This window comes from Hetaerina americana, unplaced genomic scaffold, assembly GCF_022747635.1.
Source record: "Hetaerina americana unplaced genomic scaffold, ioHetAmer1.1.p SCAF_2, whole genome shotgun sequence".
NCBI lineage: Eukaryota > Metazoa > Arthropoda > Insecta > Odonata > Calopterygidae > Hetaerina > Hetaerina americana.
This window is the reverse complement of record NW_027286763.1, coordinates 47879495-47900199: the sequence shown is the minus strand read 5'-3', so window position 1 is coordinate 47900199 and position 20705 is coordinate 47879495. Positions and strand designations below refer to the sequence as shown.

The 20705-nt window shown below is 33.9% G+C and overlaps 2 protein-coding genes across 5 annotated transcripts in view; both read left to right on the top strand.

The window, feature by feature from the left end:
* Nucleotides 1-3509, top strand: part of Ars2 (arsenic resistance protein 2) — a 45775-nt gene extending 42266 nt beyond the window's left edge. For 3 of the 4 annotated variants that reach the window (XM_071584581.1, XM_071584580.1, XM_071584583.1), the window contains 2 exons: nucleotides 810-956; nucleotides 1315-2830. In XM_071584581.1, the coding sequence (XP_071440682.1) occupies nucleotides 810-956; nucleotides 1315-1399 (232 nt within the window). In that variant the 3' untranslated portion in view covers nucleotides 1400-2830. Of the gene's footprint in view, nucleotides 1-809; nucleotides 957-1314; nucleotides 2831-3167 lie in introns of those variants that run through there. The other variant, XM_071584582.1, reaches the window with a different exon arrangement.
* Nucleotides 3510-6151: 2642 nt separating this feature from the next.
* Nucleotides 6152-19924, top strand: Adi1 (acireductone dioxygenase 1). Its single transcript, XM_071585330.1, has 4 exons — nucleotides 6152-6421; nucleotides 14750-14863; nucleotides 17241-17420; nucleotides 17720-19924. The coding sequence occupies exons 1-4, from the start codon at nucleotides 6299-6301 to the stop codon at nucleotides 17843-17845; spliced, it is 543 nt and encodes a 180-aa protein (XP_071441431.1). The 5' UTR covers nucleotides 6152-6298; the 3' UTR covers nucleotides 17846-19924.
* The last annotated feature ends 781 nt before the right edge of the window (nucleotides 19925-20705 follow it).

The window sequence follows — 20705 nt, the reverse complement described above, 5'->3', positions numbered from 1 at the left end:
AAGTAATTGAACCACCATATTGTGGAAATAAGAAACTGATAATTGAGGCATTGTAGAGATTTTGAAAAAAAAACTGCTTAGGAAAACCATAGGTGATAGTACAAGTGAATTATGGAGAATCGAGAGAGCAAAAAGGTTGTTAAAGATAATTAATAGGAATGTGGAAAGTAGCTCTTGAAGGACTTTATGTAGGCCAGAGATTTGTGTAATGTTATAAGTTTTCAGAAGTTGTAAAAATTGTGTAATTGTCTGCAAGGGCCGAGGTAATCCTACCTATATATGTACACGGTAGCCTACCAGAAATATATTCATATTTAACTCTTTCATTCTGAAATATTAATTAATTATGTTAGTTACCATAAGTGAGAATCGCAGTGGTGTAGATTAGTGTAAGGAACACCCCAGTTTCACATGCTCTTCTTGAACAAGTGCCCTCTCATCTTGCAGTATTTTACATTATGATTCATGAGATTAAATTTTAATGACTTAAATATTCATAATCCTTCATTTTTTTCCTATTAGTTATTTATTTTCCTGAAATTAATCTACGAAGTCACTTTAAATTGCTATGGTAAACAGAGTTGTCAAAAAAAAGACAAGGAATGTGAGCTCTTAACTATTATATCCTAATTCCTCAAGGGGATAGCCTGCAGTGGAATGTTAATAGTCCAATTAATTTATCTTGTCGTACAAAACTAACCTTCGGGTGGTTTTCCAAAGAGTTGCTCCAATACAGACAAACCAGGCCTAAGTGAATCCCAAGTGATCATTTCAAAATCAAGACTTTAAATTTTACAATTTTTTTCCAGTTATGCTTATGGTTATGGAGGCGGTGGAGGCCGTCACTTCACCAACAGTTATGGCAGTGGAGGGTACGGAGGATATGGAAGGGACTCCTATGTGAGAGGGGTCGACGGATATGCCCGAACAAATCCCAGAGCATATAACAGGTCTAGGTAAGCATGTGTGTATTATGAAAATGGATTAGCTGTTAAGTGCATTCTTTTTCTTTTAGAATCCTTCACTTAGCTGAAGAATCACATACTGCTAAATGGATTTGCCTGGTGTTCAAATTTGCATACATATGTATAAGTAAAATTATATATTTATATCCACTGAGAGTGCAAGTATTGATTTTTATCAATCATAATTACGATGTGTCATCATAATTGGTGAACATTTGATTACAGTAGTTTTTAAAGAAGAGGCTCATGCTTAAAATTAATTTATTGCTCATCAGGTCCTTTGACTCATATTCCTGAAGGTTTCTCGAAGCAAGCTCTTGCTAACTTAGTACCTAATTTTCCTTCTCAGGGTGGTTTCTCAAACTGATTATTCCAATCGTCCACTAATCGCCTACAACGACCTGGACATGCCTGATGACAAGGAGTTCTTCTGATAACACAATAAATATCATATGTTGTTTTTGGGCATATAGTGTGCAAGGCTGGATTTCAGCCATTCCACTTTAACTCGAATTTGCTCTTTAATTGAGTCAAATCAGGGAGTAATTTTAAATGAACTATTGAGATCCTTTGATTATCCAGTTGAGTTTCCTAAACTACTTTGAGTAGTTTGCAGTATTAACTATTTTAAGTTCATAGTTGATTATCTTGCTTAACTTGACATGAAAATAATTTTCCTCGTTGAGTGTATAGGTAAATTGGGAAGAATGTGATTTTTACATTTCATGACATAGTTGAGATATTGAGACATGCTCTGTTCACATCTCCATAATAAAATCATTATCATTAATGTGCACATAGTTTTTTTAAATTTTCATGTGAGATTGAAATTGCTTATTCCATGAATTTGATAGTTATGATTACCCGGTTTTTATGTAGTGTTTGTGGTGTAATCAACATAAGAATGTCGTAGTATTTATTTTTCTGGATCAAACTTCCCCACTGTGATTAAAATTTTAGGAATGACTTTCTTTGAAATCGTTGCCTTTATTTTATTTGAGTGCAGAGTGAATCAATGAACTTTTTATATGACTACTGGACAATCAAATATATATTACTATGGATTTGCCAAAATCTGTTGGTTAAACATTTTATTTGCAATGAATTTACTTGTAGTGGTTAATTGTTTTTAACTTGTAAAGGTGTCCCAATTACACTTATGTCCTTGTGTATCTGAATATTGTGATCTGTTTATATTTTTATAAATGGGAAACCTTGAAGTGTTAAATTCTTAGAAAGAAATAATATTTGTACATAAAACTTGAATAAAATACTAGTTTCCATTTGGCTTGACCCTACTCTGAAATTAGATCAAATGTGAGTGATTTGTTCCCCAACACCAAAGACCAGAAATTCTTATATACCAAGTTTTCTATGATTGACAAGTGAGGGATCTTTCTTCATACACGTTTTTTTATTACTCTCGTTGGAACTAAATGAACTCCACTCAAAAAAGTATATATATAAATTAACAAATTTTATTCTTGTGAAATAAAATGCTTTTGTTCACCATAAAAGATTTTTTAGTTATTTAAAGATACTTTTAAAAGATTTAAGTTATTAAATAAATCTCGGAGTTATTTAAAAACCTCAGGTAGACATATCATTGCAATAAATTAACCAGATGTCCCTAGCAAATACTTCCGAGAGGTAACATTTTACTTTAAGTACATTGGCTTATCCTAGAAAATCATGAAATTTATGATATCGTATACTAAAAGCAAAATCTTACAATGGTTGAAGCCTTTTTATAAAAATTTCTGAATAAAAAATAACTTTTGGTAATACCTGCTTCATGATATTCAATTGAACATGTTAAAAGTAAGAAAGAATTTGATGAATAAATAATACTTCTATCTCTTCAATTGTTTCAGAACTCTTCGGGAGAAGTGATGAGCAATCAATTCATGCTTATGTTCTGTGAACATTTTTGATTGTTGGAAAAGAGATGTAGTTCCTTATTCAGGCCATGTGTTGTGGTTTGAAGTTAGCCCTACAATGCAGTGGCTAATGGTTTTTTTATAAAAATTCTGCATTGTTGACAAAATTTAAAGTCATTCTTTGTGTCATAATGCTTATTTCCATGATGTTTTTCTGTTAAATTTTGTAGTTAATTACTTTTTTCATTGTCATTATTTTCTTAGCTTAAATCGATTGGTTAAATGATGTTATTTCCTCGACCTTCCTCCCTTTCGATTGCAGGGGCGACTATAGACCAGTCATACACTACAGGGATTTGGATGCTCCTCGAGAACCCGAAGAGTTCTGAAAAATAAGAATGGAAAAGACGAAACTATAACAAATATTTTAGGGGATCTTGAACAGTATTCACGATAATGTGTAAAGGATGATTTGACTTGTATGAGTTTCTCATTTATAAAGTTTCTGTATGTTTCATTCATTTGTGCACTTCGTTTAGCATATTGCATATATAATATTTTCTGTGGTGACTTGCTAAGCCCATTAAATGTTTTGTGGAACACACGAAACTCCTGATCTCCAATTTCGTGTATATTCCAACTGGTTAAATAAATACCTTTTTACTATTAATGTCTATTTTTTTACCCCTCTGTAATTTATTCTAGATTAAGCACTGCATTAATCCTTGTTATGAGCCTTCAATGTTTTAGCTTGTTATATTTATTATTAGTATACTGGAACATTATAATTTGTCTTTTTGATATAAGTTAAAGATTAGTAAATTTTTATATGGTACTACAAGTTTTTCATCATAAAATGAATACACAGAATATGTAGAAGTGTATATTTATCAACTGGTACTAATCTGGATGTGAGTTATGTTTTAGTTGCATTGTTTGTTGATGTAGTTATCTTCTTCCATGTGAATTATGTTCTATCATCCACCAATTAACACCACTGCCTCAGCCAGTATTCATTCCATAGCCATTTATATTAACCAAAGAAGCAAACATCTCTTTTTTTCTCCACTTTCTTGTTCTAACTACTTTCCCCTACAGATAGCTTATGTATGTCTCTCCAGTGAAGATGGAATGGAGCTCCAGAAGCTATAATTAGCTTGGCATTGGCTTTTATGTGAATATTAATATGCACTATCTCCTTGTTTTAACAGTTACGTTAGTATGCACTCATTGTGTTAACATTATGTTAGTACAACTGCCCTGTGTCTCAGCTGCTATCCACTAACACTGGAAAGGTACACGTTCGCCATTTACACTTTCGTTCGCCATTGTTTCCCTGTGCAAAATGCACACACACTGTCGCTGAAGGGGTGGACGTTGTCACACCGAAGCAGCGTTTAAACGAAGGGCAAATGCCCAGACAATTAGGGTGTCTGGTCTGGTCTGGTCTCAGCTGCTATCAACAGCTGAGTATATGTCTCACAATAATATCATTTATTTTTAATTATCTCCTAAAAACATAGTAGTGTTAAATATTGTTAATGATTTGTGTGTACAGTATTCAATTGCATTATGTTTCTTAACTCAATTTCTTGCCAAACTCTACCTCACCCCAATAATCTATTTGTGTTTTTTAGCCAAGTCAGTGTGAAATAACATCACATATTATACAAACGGGTACCTCAAAGTCTCTAGGCCTACTATGAATGTTTGTTCATGGTATATACCATCAGTCATTCAAGTGACTGGGGCTCCCCAAAGCAGTCTGGAAGAGAGAGCCATGGCAAGGTTCATGACAGTTTTACAAATTGCTGTCTTAGTTCATGCATTTTATTCCTTAGCTCTTCTTACTTTGGCCGCAGATTGGATATATGAAAGGAATGTCAGGCTCCTTTGCCTATGTTGCTATGATTTGAAACAAGTTTAATCTCTTCTCTCATGTTTCATAATGTTAGAAGTCTTCTTTCCATGACCAAAAGAACCAAATGGAGTATATGTTGTGGAATAGTCCAAAACCAATGGAAAGCATCACACGATTTGAAGAGCCTGAAGTCCTAGTGATGAGGATGTGTGGCTGAAGTACTCATTATACTAACCATTTCCACCTTATTTCACACCCGGGATTAGATTTTGAGGTGATGAACAATTATCTGTGAATATGCATAGCAATCAAATCTATGACGAGCAAAATGTTTTAATGAAGAAATTTTCTTTTTATGTTAATAATTTAAATGTCTTGTTACTCATTTAATTAAACCAATCAATTTTATGGGTGACAAAAGTTGCAAGTTCCCTGTTCTTTTGCATTAAGCATTCAATTTTTTAATACTTTTTTTGAAATGATAACAATTTGCTTGAGACACAATTTATTGAAATATCTACAAAGGTGTTGGACTTACTATCAAAATATGAAGTGATGGTTAGATGCATGTATCATCTGAGGAACCATTGTGCTGTAATAGGGCCCTCTTCTGTGAAAGAACGAGAGAATCTCGCCCCCATTCAATGAGTGACAACCATAAAACGTTTGAAAATAAATATTTTCAATTTCAATGAAGTTCCTGCTGAAGTATGGCTGAAAGAAGAAAAAAATTGATAGAATAGTGTATGTATTACCATGTACTGGATAAGATGAAAATGTCGTGACTTCTTATGAAAATTAATGGTTGATCTTATACTAGCTAATCCCTTTGTTTGCCAGGTAACCAGGGGAAACTTACCTCATCCTTATTTAGATTTATAGTGCATACAAATATAGTGTATCTGTTTAATAAAAGTTTATGACTGACAAATTTAGATGCATTAGTCGCATTTGGAAAGCTTAGTTCTCCTAGCATCACTTCTCTCCGCACAGGAGGTTTATTTCTTTAAGTTTTATTCACTTTGGACAGATCCGGAGGTCCTTGCACACTCTGGGATCCCAATAAGCCTTTGGCATGTCATTTGTTTTCATAAGGGCAAAACCACAAGAGTTGATCTGCCACACATGCCCAAAGTGAGAATTGAGCCGGCGACCTTTGGGTTACGGGTAAATGCCACCTGATGCAGCCGACCATGAATAGTTTAATAGCATAAATAAACATCAGAAATAGTTCTGTAATGGATGTTGGTGTTAAAACTTTCGTCAGTGACTCGAAAATCAGTTGCAATACGGACGATATCATATGGTAAGCAAAAAATTAATCGTGTCAAATGATGGCTATCTATGCCTACATACGGCTCAACCAGTGGAAGGCTTAATTTTCGCGCGCATTGACAAACGGAAATCAAATTTTAAATGCGCACGCGTTGGCGAGTGAGCTCTGATTTGATCACGTGAAATCGCGGGTGTTTTACCATCTGTTTTCACCGTTTTACCTTTGTTGGCTTGGATTTTATCACAAACATTAGTTTACTCTTCAAATCTTCCGTCAGATTTTTTATATTTTTGTGACCAAGCAATTTTCTTTCACAATGGTCTGTGCGTGGTTAATGAATGATGATTTGGCTGACCAACGTCTGGAACATCACCGAAGTCCTCCTGTTTTTGTGCCCCTTGATAAATTATTTAAAACTACAGGAGTTGAGTACTTTAAGGTAGTTTTTCCTATTATCCCTCTTCAACATTATATATTTATAAGTTGACGACGTAAGTCAGTGAATTCCCACTGTTAGCAAACTGTTGATACTTACCATTAGTATAGATTTTTGTCCCTCGTTCATACGATATTAAACCTGTGGAGTAAATATTCCCAGGGTTTGCAATAGTCGAAGGCTATGCTTTCAAAAGAAACATTTTGCCTGTTTACTCGTGAGTCCATATTGCAAACGAGTGTCCATTTCAATCTCTACTTATATCTTTCTTGGTGTGCATGAAATTAAGTTATTTTTAAAAAGCTAACTGTCTGTATACATTAATATAAAAAGTAAAGATTCGGTCTTCTTCAGACACCAGATTTATCCTCGAATATCGCCCTGTGCCAGATATTTCAGCCTCTTCCCACCTGTTCTGGTAAATGTAAATACAGATTGTTTTATTTTAATTGATTCGCGATTCAAAGTTTCATCCCAGCACTACTACATTTTATCAAAATTTCTCAGCGGTTTATGAAATATCTTTGACATGATTGGCAATACTTAGGTTTTACTAGCAGTTTTGATATTCACATACTTTTTTTCTGTCAAATTGTGTACGTCGTTTACGCCTGAAGATTTAATCATGAACATTATCATTTCTTTGAACGCCCTTTTGGTGACTACCAGGGTAATATGAATATGCAGTGCATTTAGGGGTCGTTGCGTAGGTAGTTGACTGCTCCTTTCGAGTCATGGGAGATAAATTTCCTCCTTATAGATCCGCGGCCTATCGTTTCGTTGGCCATTTATGGATATAAATGAAGGAGAATATATTGGCCCTATCAAGACAGGTCATACTTTGCAATTCCTCGTGATGCAACGTGCGGCACATTTTTTTAAATCTGCAATTGTCTATTTTATGTATACAAAATTTACACTGAATGTGTTTACAAATAAGTAGGTTTCTAGTTGCCGTAATTTCCGTTAAAAATTCCGTCATTTCGAGTCATGGGAGATAAATTTCCTCCTTATAGATCCGCGGCCTATCGTTTCGTTGGCCATTTATGGATATAAATGAAGGAGAATATATTGGCCCTATCAAGACAGGTCATACTTTGCAATTCCTCGTGATGCAACGTGCGGCACATTTTTTTAAATCTGCAATTGTCTATTTTATGTATACAAAATTTACACTGAATGTGTTTACAAATAAGTAGGTTTCTAGTTGCCGTAATTTCCGTTAAAAATTCCGTAATTTTAATGTCAGTTCTTGGAGGAAGAAATGGTATGGATGGGGTCCTATGCCTGTAACTTAAAAGTATGAAGGCAGAATTTAAAGGGGATCTACTCTATTAGTCTAGTAGTCAGTTGGGGATCCACCATGAGGGGTAGTTAGGTATTTGGTAGAGGCAAGATTTTCAGGGTATGAGGGACAGGTGGAGAGGAACCTAGTCTGTATTAGCCCACTCTACATGAAATATGGCGTCCACAAGTTAATGTATAATACAAAGGATATAGTACTGAACTTGAAATACTCTTCATATAGCATGTAAATAGGGATCAGGATACCTCTTGAAAATTATTTCTTCACCAGGTTTCAAACCCTGCCTCTCAGGATGGGGAGTAATATGTTGACCACTGCATCATCTTGGTTCCCAACTCTATTATTTATGTAATCCCAAAACATTGCAAGTAAAGTGATTCCCTTTTCTTTTACACTTTATTTCTCCTCCTTATCTTCTTAATAATTGCAACGTGGTGGTATTTATAAAGGCATGGTGTCAGGTTGTTGATAGCATGTTATGTCCACTTTCTCATGCCATCATGCCGGGTTAGTCCAATGCTTTTAGCAAAGGCTATTTTACTTTATTTTGGAAGCTTACGAAGGATATAAGTGTACCTACTTCCTCATTTCTGCACCAGGTTAATTGCAACCCATTGATGTTATTTTCTCAATGAACACTATAGTTCTATCCTTATTATAAGTTTTAGAATTAAAGTGTCATCTGTCTTGCAGTTTAGCATCCAGTTATGATCTTAAGTAGGAACTACAACACAAGTGTGGGGAAAATGAGAAAAACACAAATGACATGAATTGGTTTGAATTAAAATGTTTTCCCTTTAAATTTTTTCATGCCTTGAGATTAGTATGTCCATCCATTCTAAAGTTTAATTTTGGAAATTCTAAATATTTCATTCTGTTACAGTCTTGCGCAAATGTGTGTGATTTTTAGTATAAATGAACTAAATAATAAAAATGTGTGATTAAAGTTTTGAAAGTTGAAATTTAACATATGCTGTAAATGCAATAAAATGGATACGAACCAGAATTTTTATATCATGCTGAACTCATATTGCCTAATGTAAGTTAATTTCTGGGGATTGATAATGGTCAATAATGGGGGTTAAATTTTTCTAAAGCATTTCTTAGCTGGGTCCTTAGTATAATCTTCTTGCTGAACTTCAAATACATATATAGGTCCATGGATTATGAGCAGGAATATACTGTGAAAAATTGGTGAATGCATTTCTTTTTTTTGTACATAGGTTATGCTATTTTTCATAGTAACCATGATAATCGTAGATCATGAGGAGAATCAAACCTTAAATTCTGTCCTCAAATGAGCGATAGGTTAGCATAACATCCATAATTAAGAGTTCAATGCTAATATCGTTGATTCAAGTGTGGGAAAATTCACCATAAACTGAGAAAGAGTTTCTATGATAGGATCAAAAAGATGAATTAATGCATTTTATATTCTTATAGTGTTTTTGAGAAAATCAAATGAGATTTGATGAAGGAATGGCAGAATTTTTTGTTGTGTTTAAAATCTTCCTGTATTTTTGTCCAAATGTATCACTTGTAAGGTAAGTTATCACAAGATCTGGATTTGAGGAAATAAATTGATCTGGTTCAATTATTTTACAGAGTGCTACTGCTATTTGTCTGAAGCAAAAGAAAATACTATCCAAGCTTCTTCATTGATTGAAAATCCGTTGATTGTTTTGTGGTTATTGCATTTCTACATGTTTCTCTCTTTAGCTAGTCTTTATTTCCACATATAAGATACACGTCACACATTTTATAGTCTGCTTCATGCATTCCTATCTTGGTCCTCCATTCTTCCCATCAATTTACCTTCTGTTACTGTCCCTCATAGACTTTCATGTATCCTTATATGCACAATCTGTTCACCCTTCTTACTGCAGTGTTTTCTGTAGTGCTGGTTGTCAATATTTCATATGACCTCTTGTGTGTTTACATATATGCCCATTTATCTCTTGGAAAATTTTGATAGCAGTGTAATTCAGACTTCTATGCTCTACATATGACTCTAATACAGCGAAATGCTCCACTCAATGTATTTAGAAGAATTTTTGTTACGTTTATTTATATAAATTGATACTGTTGTATGGAAAAAAAATTTCTAACATTAAAATAAGTTTTCTTGTGACTTAACCCACTGAGAGTTTCCTGTATGCTTCATCCGTTGGCTATTATTTTACTATCTTGATAATTAAACTATTTTACACTAGCTAGGGGTTCTCTATCAATATTATCTGACTTTGTGTCACAATTGATTTTCTTGCTGTAAAGATGTTTATTTTTTGTTATTTTAATTTGATGTAAGAAAGTGATAAATGGGAGTTTTATATGACTTCCCTCTGGTCAGCATTCTATCATGTTACCTGTTTAATAAAAAATTCCTGCATTTTGCAAAAGGACATTCCTTTTAATTCTTAACCCATTAGTCTCTTTATTTCTATCTCAGCTTCAGTAATGGTCCTAATTTCGTTCTTCATTACGACTAACAAGAATCATTTCCAAGGAAAAAATAAAAATCAAGGTAAATGTAAACACAGGCAAGTGAATTATGAAAAGTAGATTTTGGGCAGTACACTTAATTTATGCTGCATCCCCCATGTAACCCAAAACAATTTTTATTTACTTCAAAGTCTGAGATTATGTTTTGGCTCCAATCATCATCCACTTTGTTGGGCTTCACCTGTTCTATCATCTGGATGTCATGTAGTGGTTCCTTCACCAGCTTCAACTCGGCTGCATGAACCTTCACTAGAGGAGTGGTCTTCAGCATGTATGCACTATGGCCCAGCGTGATGAAAGAAGACACTTGGAGTTTCCACCTAAAATAGTTTAAATACAACCTAGGTTTTGTTACAGCATATTATCTTCAGGTAAATTGCAATCATTGGACAATACATATGTACCATTTTGGGCAAGAGGGGAGAAGAGAACAAACCAATGGCTAGAAGGATCCCAAGGCATCCTGGCCTTCTATCTTGGTCCTCCACCTAATCACCATGCCATTAATGGAGAGAATCATCCTTTGTCACTCCTCCAATCTTCCTTTCCCATTTTCTTTCCCTTCCCCAAATATAGCTTCCATTCTTGAGGTCTCTTCTCCCCTATATTAGCTGTTGGTTTGTTCTCTTCTCCCATCCCCTCTTCTTCCTAGTATGGTATATATGTATATGTGTTTTCCAAGGGTTGTAATTTACCTGGAGATGTTATGCCATTACAAAACCTAGGTCATATTAAAACTATTTGTTGTGGAAAAGCCAAGTGTCTTCTTTCATCATGAAGAATTTCCACCATATTATGCCTGAAACTATGTTACTTTTCCCATGGCCTAGCCTTCGATCTACTTCATAAGGTCAAATCCATTTTCGTGCCAGTTCAGTATTTTACCCATTGATCTCACTGGTGGTCATGAGTTCACATCATAGTACTTATTCCTGAGATTTGAAGACTAGCTCCTCTTCACATGGACTCTGACCTGAGGCATCCTCATTCTATTAAGCATTGTGGTGTGTTGCTGATTGAGAGGAAGACTGCCTTCCAAGTGCACATTTGCAGAATGCCACTCCTCTTTGGCGTCACTTTTGTATTGCATGCTTGGGGTCCTTTGGCTTGTGAAACTCTTTGGAGTTACCATGATTGGCTTAGTGTTCTCCATCTCACATGCACCCTCCATCCCTTTTTCTCCAATTCTTGAATCCGGATTCTGTATGAAAATTTGGGCCCTACAGATGATTGCTCGTGCATATCGATATCTTCCTCTGCCACTTGGATTACTTCTTCATTACTACATTCATCTTAAGCATTGCATTCCCTGTCACTCTAATGGATGGTTGGCCGGGAAAACTTCCATGCGCACTGTACTGCCATCTTTTCCAGTCACTTATTTTTCATTAAGAATGGATTGTTACTGTTTTACTCAGGTAATTTGTTCTTTCGTATTAGATATCTACCACATGATTGTCAATCATGGCACTTACTTATCCCATTGTTTCTTCCTCTACTGTGTCTATGTAATATTAATCTAGATTGGCTCCCTTTTGTTGAAACTCATCACAGAGTTACACATCACACAGTTCAAGATCTACTTTGGTCCATTAAGTAGTTATTTGCCATTCTTCCAGTAATAGTAGAAACTGAGCAATGGGCATGTTATGAATGTGAATTTTCATTTTTGCCAAAACATTATGCAAAGTGGAAGTCAGCAAAAGTGACTTTCAAGTCTAAATTCACTTTAATCATCCTGTAATGGTGCCAGTTGACATCGGAAAGTGATTGATTAGAGTTTTATATCACTTCTTACTGGTAAGAATTTTTTACAAGTGTAATAAGAAAAACAATCTTGCTTCTTTCACGAGAGCATTCCTTTCAAATTGTTTGCCCCAATTTTTTTCTCTCTCAAGATCAACAATCTGCATTCCCTTTTTCAAAACAACACAGTAAACAGTCGTTTCCATGGAAAAAATCAATAACAACCAAGGATAAATATTATCACAAAGATAAATTCAGGCAATTTAAATGTTAAAACTAGATATTGGATTTGACAATTAGTATAGGCTAAATTGAATTTCATATTATACTTTTTATCTCGGCATGGTTTATAATTCCTCTGAGATTTTTTTTTGAACCCTCTTTTATTCTTTGCTAAAACTGCTCTATCATTTGCAAAAAAATTAACCATGTCTTTCTCCATCCCCTGTATGTTATTTATTCTTTTTTCCATGAACAATCTCCCCATTGCTATCTCATCTCATTAAGCCCTTTTTGAATGTACTGATTGAAAAGGTGAGGTGACAGATTTGAAGCCTTGGCTCATGCTTTTTTATATTCCTGCCACTGCTTCAAAATTTCCACTTTTGTTACTGACTTTCCATCTTTATGTATGCTCCTAATTAATCTTCTTTCTTTAAAATCTTCATGCACCTCCCTGATTAACTTGAAAAGTTGTAACCACCTAATATTGCTTAATCCTTTTTAATATCTGTAAAAGCAATAAAATTATCAAATCCTCTTCATAATCTCTTCTCTGGTATGATTCTCAGTGCATATTGTGCTTCTCGGGTGCCTTTACCGTACCTAAATCCCTATTGATCCTATGTCAGCTGTTCCTTAATTTTATTTTTCAACCTTTAATACAAAATGGAATTTCATTTGAATGCATGCAAAATGAAGGTTATAGAGTGTTAGTCTTTGTTCTTGCTGGCAGATGACTTATTAGGCAGTAGCACCAAACTGCATCTGTGAAAATCAGGGGATAGTATACTGTAGATATCTCATAGATTTCACAAAACAATCTATATAGTGTTTTTCTTAGGTCTTCTCCAGATAGTTTTATGAGCTATGCCGGCAATTGCCAATTCCGGGTGTCTTTCTTTGAATTTTCTAGTTTCCTTTTCAAATTCATCTTTTCATTTTACCATCCCCGTCATTTTTCCTCTCAGCTGCCTGTTACTGCTCTACTACAGGTCTCAAATCCTCCAACTGGGTTTAATTTTTCAAGTTATTTCTTCCATTCTGATTGTACTTTCTCCTGTGTAAGAATAAAGTTTTTCCCTTCATTCCTTAATCCATTGCACTTCAGTTTCTTTTTGCAAAAATGTTTTCTTCGTGTTATATTCTGGTTCTAACTTATTGTACTTAATCACTTCCTTGCTCCTATCTTCCAAGTACCTTTCTTGTACTTATTTGCATTATCCGTATTTTTTATTTGCTGTATTGCTTCTGCACTTTTTCATTGGTAGATTATTGACTTGATTTCTTTGTCCATTGCCCATTCCTTATTTTCATATAGTTCTTTCCTGCTTAAAATTCTTCTCTACTGCCACCTAACAATCATTGGTATCATCTCATTACCATCTGTTTTCCAGTGAAAGTTTGATTGTCATCCTCTGTTCGTGTTTATCCCTTATTAAAATTGTTAGTGTTCCTATTTCTTTTCATTTTTTAATTGCCACCCTTCATGTGACTTTTTTTTCAAGGACTTATTTAGTGCACATTTTAACATCAAAGTATTGTTGTTCATCTCCAATCCACAGTCAAACCTTCGCCTTTCGTATTTTATTTGATAATGTCTGTGGTCACATGGTGCTCTTTCCATTTATACTTCCCCCTCTAATGATGTAGGAAACAAGTGTTATAACGATAAGTTTATTTCTGTTATGAAATTCAATCAAACATTCGCTTTTTCTTTTTACTTTCCTTATCAGCATAGCCCTTTATAACATACAGAAATTATCCTCAAGAATTTTAGAATAAATAACATTATTGCTTAATGCCTCCATATAATTATTTGCAAAATAATATGTATAACTATAGTCTTGTTACAGAATAGCAGCTTAAGGTCTCCCCTTAGTTGTGAGGATTCTGAATCATAAACAGATGCCTGCATTTTCTTGAATGTGATGCTAGGCTCATCATAAGAGGGTGTAATCATGATTAATATTTAAAAGAATCGTTAGAAAATCATGTGTAAAAACATTCATTCATGATCTCATTCTTTGGAAATTTTAAATGCCCAAGTTTTTGGTCTCTTATTATTTCACTAATTTCTACGTCTTCTCCTGGGAAACATTCATTCGGCAAAAATATTATGCATTATTTCCTAAAAATAGATATGTAAGGATAGATAAATAAAGTGGCTCAATGTGTCTGTTGAATTTTTATTTAATTGATTGGTTAAATTTTAGTGTTTGTCAAATTTATGAGAATGTAAGAGTGCCTTTAATCCATTTAGAAATTTTGTAATGGCTGCATGCAATTGTTCCAAATCGGAATATACACATTTAATTACTATCAATAGTTAGTGCTGCTGTAGTTTGATTATTGACTCATTCATTGATACAGGAGCACCTAGTTAATTAATTTTGTGCATTTGGGTGAGTGAGTCATCTCTTGTGCATTCTTTTCAAGGATATATACCAAACTGAGAATGTTGATAGTTTGGATCTCAGTGCAGATGATATTATTTCTCATGTAAATATCTATTTATAGGAGAAATATGTGTTTTAGAAAAGTATTATTTTTTTCAGGTGAATTTAGACTCCCAAAATCCTGAGTTAGAGGAGCTTAAAAATAAAAGAGGTTACTCATATGAAGATGAAATACTTATTTCACCTACACAGCTTCCAAACTATGAGGAAAAGGTAAGTTTAAATTATAATTCAGACTCGATATAATACTATGGGCCATCTTTTTGTTACTCTTGTTCATAAATAGGGACTACAGTTGCTGTCTCTTCATCTCTAGCTCCAATTTGCTGGATAATAAAAAAAATTATTGAGCTAATTGTTTGACTTATTTATGGATAACTGAAAATGTGGTTTGGAAGCACTTTCAATGACTGCCTCCAGTAATGCTACAAACCTGGAAAAACCAAGGAAGTAATAGCTAATTGAAAATAGGGGGTAGTAATTATAATTTCTGCAAAGTTGTTGAAGTGCATTAAGGAGCTTTGAAATTATTAAATTATAGTTGTGAAATCCTTAAATCATATTAATGATATAATTATCCCAAAACATTAGTTTGCTAAATTATTTAACAATCTCATTTTAACATGATTATGTACATTTTACAACATCATCACACTGACAGTGGCACAGCTCGTAATAACTTATCATCTATGAATTTGGGTGACCAGAGTGCTAAAACTCTGCTCAGATAGCAATTCATTAAGACATTTTTGTGTAGAAAATGTTGAATTTTATTCTGGCTAAGTTGGATACACTCCTAAAGTCTGAAGGTGTAGCAACCCAGGCTCAAATTGATAAGTGGAAGTAATAGGGGAAGGTTTGTGACTGTTAGGATATTTTATAATTAGGTTGGATAAGTGAATAGTGGTAAGATAATTATGTGAGAGTCGGGGATATTAAGTGGAGCTGTCCTAACATCAGGCTGCTTTTTCAAAAAATTTATCTGGAGATCTAGTATAGGATTCCTCTATAGGAATGAAGCCCTGTAGTTCTCGTTGAATAACATAAGCAGGAACCAGAATATTTCTAACAAATTCTCCCACCTATGGGAAGTAAATGTATTCTTGGATTTGAGAATCTACTCCATTAAATATAGTGCCAATGCTATCATCCTCATTTACTTACCATTCATCCCAAATATAAGTATACTTTTGTAAGATCGTATAAATAGCTTGCCATTTGGGTGTATTGCAGAGTAAATCCTCTTTTAAGCCAGACACTTCTAACTGTACTTTGTACCTGCGGATGAAAAAATTAATGATAAATGATGTTAAGTGGTTCTTAAAAGACATCTTTGGTACATGTATGGAACTCATCACAGTGATTGCAAATATTCCAGCTCACTCAGTACAATTAAAATTAGAGTTTGAATACTAATTGTAGTCAGAAATAAAAAAGAAAACAGTAAACAGGAGCAGTAACAGCAGGCATAAGAGTAGAATTATTTATTGACAGAGATAGACATGAATTCATCTTTTGTATAGCATTGATGTTTGCTCAGGAACTGATAAAGTTTAGACCTAAATGGCAAATTGTTTCCGTTAGTTTTTCAGCAAATTATTTCAGGAATTTCACTGCAGCCTAACAAGGGTTCTTAGTAAACATATATATTTTAGTTAAGGGCAGTTATCATTCATTACAATGACTTGTTCTGTACTTATGTATGAGGGACAGTCGGAACAGAAAACAAACCACACCTCTGCTCTTATTTGCTTACCTCCATATCTACAGCTGGACAAGCACACTAGACCAGTCCACGCACAAAAAAGGATATAACCCAACAACTGTGTGCACCTGTGAGTTGTCAATATGTAATTCTCTTACCGCAGCGATGACAGTATCGATATGTGACAACAGTGTTGCCACCTTTTGCATAGACTGTGTGTTATGGTGGGTGTTCAGTTTTCATTTGACTGCTTATGATACATCAGTGTTGGTTATCAACTTGAACATGGCTTTGTTTTGCTGTACAATTATAATATACAGACAGGGAATAGTTAAAATTAAAAATTTTTTTAAGTAAGGTCTACAAGTACTTGCAATTGGAACTTCACCTAGGTTTCTCTCACTGCCCATTTTTGCAGCGTTAAGAGATGCATGGAATGATACGAGTGCCCCTACGCTGCGATGCCATATTTCAGTTGACTATTAATCAATGCATGATAAACTGAGAGAGCCATTCCTTTGTCAACCAGGCTCACGATTTTTTTCCGGAGGTAACATCCAATGGCAGCTTTTGAGCTTAATTTATCAACATGATAGTCTTATGAATATGCATCCCTAAGGATTTTGTCTCAGTAGAACCCTTAAGATAGGATCGACTTATCCTCAAAAGTGGGAAGGCTCTAATTTTTCTTTGGTAGGGATGAAATTGGGTAAATGTTTTCTCATTGTTTATAAACATTAAATTATCTTCTCACCAGTTACTCATACAGTCAATTTTACTCTGTACTAATATATGATTTTGGTTCTTGTAGGTTAGGTCGGGTGACATACTAATTGGATAACATAATAAAGGCAGTTAGTTTGAAAAAATTGTTTTTTTTTATAGATCAAAATCTTCTTCCATGAACACTTGCACACTGATGAAGAAATTAGATTAGTTTTGGAAGGATCTGGTTATTTTGATGTCAGAGATATGGAAGAAAATTGGGTGCGAATTGAGGTCAAACCTGGTGATCTTCTTATTCTTCCAGCCGGAATATATCATAGGTTCACATTGGACACCAATGTAAGTAAATATTTAAAAAAATATCTAAATCAAGAATATTACTTTTTTCTTTAATGAATGATAAATGCCTAACTTTTAGGCAACTGAGTGCATAATTCAAATAACTGTGCATAACACAATTAATATTTTTTTAGTTTGAGTCATCACATTTGTTCAATTTATTTGGTATCATCAGGAATATAAACTTCTTTGATGATGATTTTTGTTTGATGAGTGCATGTTAATCAGTTTCAGTAAAACTGACTGGACATAGTAAAACTGTATCTTTTGGATCTTGAAGATTTTTGCTTTCTTTCCAGAATTTTGTCCGTGCCAAGAGATACTTTGTTGGTGAGCCAGTGTGGACACCCCATAACAGACCCTGTGATGAAATGGAGTGTCGTAAGAGTTATCTTGAAAGGCTTAAAAAAAATTTGGAAGAGTGATTGTTTTGCCTAAACTCTGATATTTTGTAGGGATAGGCTGGGCTTCGGGAAATATATCATAATGACATCAAAAGAAATGGATGTCATAGGGTCTTATGAATATATCGAGGTTGGTGTCACAGTCCTTTATAACTTTCCTTTTTTCTCCTTTGTCCTTCATTATCTTTCCAGGCATACCTTTATGTAACAAATTCATAAATATTTTCACTCTTGTCAAAATTCTTAAAATGATCTTGCAGAAAGTGACTTCTCTTTTGAGAATTCTTCAGAAAAAAAGAAAATTAATTTTATTTAACTTTAGATTTGAAATCAAACAGCATTACCAGTTTCTGGGTTATTGCTGGGAGATCATGAATTCATATATCCATGAAATTTATAAATTATGCATTTGAATGTCCAATTTAAATTTTTTTAAAAAGTGGCCTGGATTCATTTTCCTAACTTCCTCCTCTGGTAAGGCTCAGAAAGTTACAGTTAAGTCGTTTTTCATACACATATCATGGCTACTAAGTCAGCATCAGATTTTGAATCAAGAATATAGTTTCAATTGTATACAAACTCCTCATTTCATTGTGTATTGAAATCAAAAACCAAGAAATTAAAGAAAGATGATTAATTCGATGTCATCATAAGAGTATCTAATATTCTACATCGATTAAGTTTGGCATCAAACTAATATGAGATGCTGGCTACTTCGGTAGTGGTGCGTAACCCACAGCCTGCTTACCAAATTGTCCCATGCAAGGCTGCCAGGAGTATTAGTTAAAGCTCTCATAGTTAGTTATTGCATGTAGCTCAGAGTTAAACTGTGATTTTAGTTCAGCCATATTTGTATTGCAATAAGTGAAATAAATAAAATGGTATCTATTAGATTAAATTATATAATGGTAGAACAAAGGAAATTTATCGTTATCTTGATTTAATGATACTTAATTTCTAATTTAAGGTAATTCAGTAAATTCAGATTCAATAAATATGCTCTCTGATGAAATTCACCCCAATAAATCAATCTTGGGGTGTACTAAGGATGGGGGTGGAATAGCCAAGCTGTCGCAATGATAGTTTAGCATCACAGCCTTGGCAAAAGCCAATGATGTGTTCAATAATGTAAAACAACTATTCATTGTGGCTGTAACTTCATAGCATTATTGTTAATGCCTGACAATTTGAAGACTTTCCTGCATAACCTTTAATTAGTTTCTTCTTATCCCACTGTCCACGTCAGATTATTTTATAAAAGGTTATATTTCTGGATGTAAAAAATGCTAGTGGAAAATCAGCATCTATTTTCAACGGCAAAGGAAAAATGAACTAGTTTATTTTTTTAAGTCACCGCAGAGTGCAACACAATACACTTGCATGAAAAGTAATGGAACTGTCAACAAAGGTACCAACACGATATATATTAAATTACACAACTGCCAATACGGTTCAGGTTGTGAGTCATTTCTGCCAGAGCTTACTTACGTGTCCTGTGGTACAATATGACTGACCTGCATGAAAGGAAACCTTATTTTTTAAGACTTCAAAATTTACATAAATTTAAATTTTTTCATTGTTACATCCAGTATTAAATCTACCTTTTATTTTGCAATAATTTTAACCCTTATAGCATGACTTTGTGAGCCATGATATGCTGTATGTTTGGTGGCCATCACTTAATTTTGTTTCATTTCGTGTTTAAGGAAAAAAATTCATAGATTGCATTTGAGTTGTGAGTAACATCAGCAATCTTAATTTTTATGCATTCGGCGAAAGTAGTATACAGCTGATTAAATTCCTGTAAAAAATGCATTATATTCCATGACTAATTGCTAGATCTTTTAAATGTAAGGATTGATATAGTTGATGATGCTTGGCAGCTTGAACATGGGCCAATGTTTCATATCTTGTAACTTTTTTTATCAACCTGCTATCTTGATTACTGGAGTAAATACCGTTGGAATTTATTTTCATGATATTTTTTCCAAATGTTTTATTTTATTATACATTTATGTACATTAATTGCAAATTGTTAATCTTGTCATTTTTAATTTTGTTGTTCTTCTTACTAACCAACTTGTTAAGTATTTTTGGACATTTATAAAATAAATGGTTTTTATAAAATTAAATCAAAATGAAAGTCACTATCATTTCCTTGCAAACATTGTATAATTGGTCATTTTGTGTGCATATTTAAAAAAAAGAAGGCACCAGCATTGTGTGTATCATGCTGAAATGCTTGATTAAAATTAATGTTTTTACTAGTTTTTAGTCCACAATGATAAAATGATGACAAAATTTCCTTGGATTTTGCTGAAATAGCTGCAAATTGGCATTGAAACATGTTGCATGATTTCATTTTTGTCAGCTGTGAGCAATGGTAGCACAGTTGTAGCCATCTTTTAGATAACTTTCTCAATTCCAAGTGTTGATGCAAAATATGATGTACCCCTTTACTCAGGATGCATTGGCAATCTCACTCACCTACCCTCTTCTATCATCCATTGACATATCATGGATTTGACCAATGATTAATGGAGTAGTAACCTCAACAGGGCATTCAGAATGTCCAGCATCACTTTTGTTCATATGGCCACGCTGAAAATTTAACATAAAAAAACCATGATTGGACCATTTTAAATGAGAGCAGATTTACAATAATCCTCATCTTAAGCAACCTAATATGATTTCCCAATCATAAAATATTTAATACACACTAAATTCTCTTACTTCCATTGTTGGCAATCACTAGACTTGATTGATTCAAACAAATGCTAAGGACAAAGTAATGGGCCAATCTGGGTAAAGTTTAGTGTCTGTTCCTACTCAGAATACTTATCACTGAAAGTAACTTTGAAATACATCAGTCTCTATCCTA

What these genes read in the sequence shown, in the direction of transcription:
- Adi1 (XM_071585330.1), top strand. Translation starts at nt 6,299, where the DNA reads ATGGTCTGTGCGTGGTTAATGAATGATGATTTGGCTGACCAACGTCTG. An exon ending in CAGGAGTTGAGTACTTTAAG is followed by an intron (nt 6,422 to 14,749) that starts GTAGTTTTTCCT and finishes TATTTTTTTCAG; the next exon opens with GTGAATTTAGACTCCCAAAA. An exon ending in GGTTCACATTGGACACCAAT is followed by an intron (nt 17,421 to 17,719) that starts GTAAGTAAATAT and finishes CTTTCTTTCCAG; the next exon opens with AATTTTGTCCGTGCCAAGAG.